Genomic DNA, 6,290 nt, shown 5'->3' with positions numbered 1-6,290 from the left:
TTTACTGCTGAAATCTTTTGAGAATCAACCTTAATTACTTCTCTAGAGACAACATGACCCAAGAATGCGAAAGATTCTAGCCAAATTTTGCACTTTGAAAACTTCACATACAATTGGTGCTGATGAAGAGTCAACAAAACTGCCCTGAGATAATCGACATGGTCCTCCCAACCTCGTGAATACACAAGAATGTTGTCAATGAACAATATCACAAAAGAGTCGAGGAAAGGCTTCAAAACCCGATTCACAAGATCCATGAAAGTTGTTGGGGAATTTGTTAGCCCAAAAGACATTACCAGAAATTCAAAGTGCCGATACCGGGTTTTGGAAGCTGTTTTCAGAATATCCTGCTCCCTGATCTTCAATTGGTAATACCCGGATCGTAAATCAATTTTGGAGAAGTATCTAGCACCCTGTAACTAATCAAACAAATCATCTATTCTTTGATTGTGACTTTGTTGAGCTGCCGGTAGTCAATGCACATCCTCAGTGATCCATCTTTCTTCCTCACGAAGAGAACCGATGTGCCCCATGGAGACACACTCAGTCGGATGAAACCCTTCTCTAACAAATCCTTCAACTGTTTCTTTAGTTCCTTCAATTCTACTGGTGCCATTCTATAGGGTGGAATGGATATATGATGCATGTCTGGAATCACATCAATCCCAAAATCAATCTCCCTGTCTGGCGGAATACCAGGAAGCTCATCAGGAAAGACCTCTGGAAATTCATTCACAACTGGCATGGACTCGAGTGTAGGTGCCTCAGCGTCGGTGTCCGTAACCTGGACCAAATAATAGATACACCCTTTGTTAATCATCTTCGTGGCCTTAAGGTAAGAAATAAACCTACCCTTCTGTACCACATTATCCCTCTTCCACTCAACAACCGGCTCATTAGGAAATTCAAACATCACAGTTCTAGTTCGGCAGTCGAGCTTAACAAAACCTAAATAAAGCCAATCCATTCCCTTAATTACATCAAATTTGACCATCCCCAATTCAATGAGTTCGTTCACGGTGTCTGAACTACGTACCGTAACAACACAACCCTTATATACCTGTGCGGCCACAATAGACTCGCTAACCGAAGTAGATATGGAGAACGGCTCAGGAAGCTATTCCGATTCTATCCCAAATTCCATAGCAACAAAAGGGGTAACATAGGATAAGGTGGAATCGGGATCAATAAGAGCATATAAATCATGAGTTTGGACAGTCAATATACCTGTGATGACATCTGGAGAAGCCTCTGCACTCTGGCGACCAATCATAGCATAGAAACGGGTGGGTCCTCCTGAACTCTATGCACCACCCCTCGTTGCACCACGCTCTGCTGGTGCCGAAGCGCCTCGAGCTGGAGGGGGTGCTGAAGATGTAGAAGCTGCACAAATGGACGGTTATGTTGTGCCCTTTCCCGTACCATGGCGGGATCAACGGCACTCCCTCTGAATATGACCACTCAATCCGCACCTATAACATATAGGTAAGTCCATGTAGCAGATCCCCGAGTGCATCTTCCCACACCTGGGGCATGGGGTCCTCTGCTGCTGCGGGAATCTCCCTCTTGATCGGCCCTGATGGTAGGGTCCCCTGCTACCCTGATTGGGCCTGAAGCGACTCCCCGGCTGCTGACTATGCCCCGCTGGCGGTGCACTGGCTAAAGATTGAGCATGAGACTGGGTTGGCTCTGATGTTGATGACCCTCCCCTGAAAGCTGATCTCTCCCCACCAAATGACTCCCCAAAGTTGTTTGCGCACCGGGCCTTGCTGGTACCTTCTCGCTCCCTCCTATTCTTCAACTTGCGGTCTTCTGTAGCTTGAGCAAATGCTACCATCTTCCAATAGTTCATGTCTGAATTCAAGGCAGCGGCCTCATTGATAACTAAGGGGCCAAGGCCCTGCACAAACCGGCACACTCTGGCCTCCATAGTAGGCAACATGTGAATAGCATATTTTGACAGGCGCGCAAACTCCATGTGATACTCCCACACACTCCTACTCCCTTGCTCAAGATTCTCAAACTCTGCGGCACGGGCTGCCCTGGTCTTCGCAGGCAAGAAATGGTTTATAAAGGCATCCGCAAACTCACTCCATCTTGCTGGATGGCTCCCCTCCTCCCGAAAGTCCTCCCACAGCTCAAACCAAGAATATGCCACCCCTTTCAGGCGGTAAGTGGCCAATGCCACTCCCTCCGTCTCAGTATTGCGCATAACCCGGAGATTCTTATACATCTCATCAGTGAAGTCTTGTGGGTCTTCATCGGGATTACCACCCGTGAACACTAGAGGATCCAACTGCAGAAACCTGTTCACCTTGGAACTACTAGAATCCCCTTGTTGGCTAGAAGATGTGGGTGCAACATTCGACCTTTGGGCCTGAGAAGCCACTATTTGAGTCAGCATCTGAATAGCTCCCCTAAGATCCCCATCAGAAATACCAGAGCCGGAAGCTGGGGTTGGAGGTGGAATGGGAATATCCAGTGGAGGAATCATCGCACCCTCAGTAGGTGTAGGAACTGGTGTGGCCTAGGCCGGTGTAGTGGAATCAGGTAGTGTAGTAGTCAGGGGATTATCCTCACCCCTCGGGTGTTCACCCGCATTATCAAATGAAAGGTCAACTGCCACTCCTAAGGCGGCGTTGGCTCCTAGGCAAGTTTTTGCTCTCTTCTTAGGTGCCATATACTGAAAGTTAAAGTAATGCACGAGTTAAAGGAGGAACAGTTGCACAGTTAAAGGAATCTGTTTCATTAACTATTTTGCCTTTAAGTCTCAAAATACACTGATTCTTATAGTCTGAGAGGGACAACTTATCAAACAGAACATATACTTGTTTAACATTCCCAACACCCATATGCAACCCACATAGTGTCTACGAAGCCTCTAAAGATACAAAAGAGGGTAAAGATGGTGCCGGCAACAAGGCCCCGGCTATACCTCAAAAGTGACCATAATATAAACAAAAGGTATAATACATGAACCCGGAATGAAATGGGGCTCACCGAGTTCGCTGAGAAAGGGATGCCACTATCTGTGATCAACATTGCCTGCTATGTAACCACATGTATCCATTTAAAGATTCAGCGCCCCCGGCAAAAGGATGTTAGTACTGTCCAATAGCACTAGTATGTAAATCTAAACACCAACTAAATAGAACGAATAATAATACAAGAGGAACAGTCAAGAATCAAATAATATTAAAACAACAAGTTAAGGATCATATACGTTTTCAACTCAATTTCCATATTATTAGGTTGGGTGATCTTTAGTTCCGATATTCCACAATTTGCAATACCTCCGTATTCTTACACGGAGTCCGATCTCGGCCCGATCGACTAGGCCATCTCATTTGAGACATCAACCATAATTTCATTATAATTTCCAGTACAGTGCCACCATGTGTGCAGTATGGCGTTAGATCACGGCCTGATCGGCTAGGCCATCTTATTTGAGACATCAACCATTTTCACAATTTCATCCACATAGCCTCTTCTTCATTCATATAATTATCTTGGATCATAGCCATATCCATAGCCTTATAGTATTCATCCACAGACATGGACCATTGCTTCAATGTCTGAAGACGTTGTTGTAGCTCTCTTTAAAAGGTTGATGGCATAAATCTCTTCCTCATCACCCTCTTCATCTCAGCCCAAGTAGCAATTGGTGCTTGTCCTTCTTGCAATCTGTCCCTAGTAAGTTTTTTTCCACCAAATAGTAGCATAGTCAGAAAACACAACAACAGCAAGTTTAACCTTCTTACCCTTAGAGTAGTTGTGACAGTCAAAGATGGCTTTAACCTTTCTCTCCCAATCAAGGTACAAGTCTGGATCCCTTATTCCCTTGAAAGATGGCATCTTCATCTTTATACTACTTATATTGTCATCTTCTACTCTACCTCTTTGTCCCCTCCTATCTCTTCCCACCCTATCAAAATGAATATTATTAAAATCATCTATAGGGTTTTCTTGATTTACAATGGGAGCAAGGGAAACATTTCTCCTAGCTTGGGGCCTAACATTATTTCCCCTTCTAACTTCAGCTATTGTATCATTTTGCTCAGCAATGGTGTCCCTCATTTCTTGGAATTGCAAATTTCACCTTTCGAATTGTTGATGCATAGCTTGCAAGGTAAAATCAGTTCTTGCTTTGATTTTGGCTTCTTGGATAACCCTCCGTTCATCATCACTACCTATACGCGACATCTTAAATAAAATAATTAAATTGTATCACACAAATTGGCTTTTCCCTCAATTGTTCTAACACACACTTACCTTTTTTCCTCTCGAATTAATCTTTGAACAAAATACTTTGTAGATTTATAGTTAAACCTAACTCGTATGCAGTTCTTAGTAGTAAAATATAGATTTTTTGGGAACGAATGAAAGAAGAACCAAATCCTAGAACTAGCAGGCTCGGTTGAAACAAGACACGAACAAAAAGGAAAGGATTATATATTTAGATCAGAAAGAGTAAAAAAAATTGAATTCTTTTTCTTATCTTTGAAATCTGGGATCCCCTCTTTTTGTTTCCTTTGTTAATTTTTGGAAACAAATTAAATACAAAAGAAATTTCTTGGAGAGCAAGCAATTCTATTTTTTTTAAAAACTGATTTTCGTTTTGTTTAACTTTTTTTTTCAAGTTACTATTCATGATGCTACAGTAACATTATTTTTTTTTGCTCTTAGTATTCAAGAAATCCCAAAAATTATCAAGAACGAAATCTTGATAGAACCGCACGGATACCACTTAATAACAAAAAGGTCGAGAATCCAAACTAGAGTAAGAATTTGAGAAGTAAATGTTGAAGCAATAATAATAAGGAATTGAACAACAAGAATTAAAGTGCAGAAAATAAAGGATATGGGAAAATTCAGGGAAAGAATTATAAGAACTTCCAAGAACGCAAGTTCTATAGCCTTGACAAGATCCAAGCTACAATATTTTTATTTATTGAAGAAAACAAATGCCTTTACTTAAGAACAAATCAAAAACGATAGATTCAAATCTTGACTGCTTTACGAGTAACTTGAGACAATAATTAAAAACTAGTATTAATAGCCTTCTAAGAATACCACAAAGGAATCAATGATATCACAATAAAGAAGTTATCTTACTACCTTGAACTATGAACTAGTAAAGGTTGAAGGATAAATCTCAAAGCATAAGTAACAAATGTTAAAAAGAACTCTCAAAGTATAATACTATTAATCAATAATAAAGTACCACAATGAATGAAAAGAACTCCTATTTATAGGAGTAAAAAGTCCTTAAAACTAGGTAGGGTGGCTGCCATGGCAAACCCTAACTTGGAGGCTAAGCTAAATACTAGAAAACATAATAAAACTAATAAAAATAAGGGGGGGGGGGGGCGTAAATCTCTTTGGGGTGGATTTGGGCCTTAAAACTACTAGTTTGGGTCTTTGGTTTGGACTCCAATTGGGCTCCTTTTGAAACACCCCCTTTTGGACCTCTTTTAAGCTCATTTTAAGCTCTTCTGGGTGCCCTTTTGGTGGACTTCAAGGGCTAATTTTGGGACCCAATCTTCCTCCTCTTGGACTTCAATTTGGCCTACCAAATAATTGTAAAACTTGGACAATTCATCTCCTTTGGTCTTGAGCTCTTCCTCTACACTTCCATGCTATCAGCTAAACTGCTCACAGAAGATAGTCCTCCTGTGTAATTCCGCATCGACATCATCCAATGGCATTTCTCTAGTTACAACTACCACGAAATCAGTAAACCCTCTTGAGCCCATGCTCGTCCACCAGCTGTAAGAGTCCGTTCATTCCCCATTAGCATCAACTGCAGGTCCAACAATACGTTCCAAAACTCGAAGTCATGTTGCATCCCAAAACGATAATCAAGCTTCCACACCCCTTTTCATTCCAAGCAAATTTCTTTCCATCATACTCAACCTTCCTCGGTATAGTAGCCATTATCCCAAATGAGATTTATAGACTTAGTTATTGTCCATCATGATCCCCAAATCGCTCTAAGCTTTCTCAAAGCATGTGGCTATCCTACCATAGAATCCATACGCTACTCTGCCACTCCCACTTCGGTTAAACCATCTCCTTAAGAAACTTTTCGGCCTCTGATATTCATACTTGACTTGCTAGCAATTCAACCACCGCAAGACACCTCCTACCATGTCCTTCCTCCTCCTTCACCGCCACAATTTTGCCTCAAATCATAATCCATCTTTATAGCAATGCAACGACTAAACTGCCACCAACTTTGAGCCTCCATAAAGATCATCTCTCTCGAGCCATCAACACTAGAAATACTA

At 41.7% G+C, this 6,290-nt stretch overlaps 1 protein-coding gene across 1 annotated transcript; it reads right to left on the bottom strand.

The window, feature by feature from the left end:
* Window positions 1-436: 436 nt before the first annotated feature.
* On the bottom strand, window positions 437-2,494 carry LOC138902686 (uncharacterized). Its single transcript, XM_070190575.1, has 2 exons — window positions 1,600-2,494; window positions 437-948 (listed from the first exon to the last, which is right to left on the bottom strand). Exons 1-2 carry the CDS (start codon window positions 2,492-2,494, stop codon window positions 437-439), a joined length of 1,407 nt encoding a protein of 468 aa, XP_070046676.1.
* Between the last annotated feature and the right edge of the window lie 3,796 nt (window positions 2,495-6,290).

Source organism: Nicotiana tomentosiformis, chromosome 12 (genome assembly GCF_000390325.3).
Source record: "Nicotiana tomentosiformis chromosome 12, ASM39032v3, whole genome shotgun sequence".
Classification (NCBI taxonomy): Eukaryota; Viridiplantae; Streptophyta; class Magnoliopsida; order Solanales; family Solanaceae; genus Nicotiana; species Nicotiana tomentosiformis.
The sequence above is the reverse complement of the archived record's forward strand: the minus strand, read 5'-3'. Positions and strand labels throughout refer to the sequence as shown.

What these genes read in the sequence shown, in the direction of transcription:
- LOC138902686 (XM_070190575.1), bottom strand. Translation starts at nt 2,494, where the DNA reads ATGATTCCTCCACTGGATATTCCCATTCCACCTCCAACCCCAGCTTCC. An exon ending in TCGCTTCAGGCCCAATCAGG is followed by an intron (nt 949 to 1,599) that starts GTAGCAGGGGAC and finishes GGCTTTATTTAG; the next exon opens with GTTTTGTTAAGCTCGACTGC.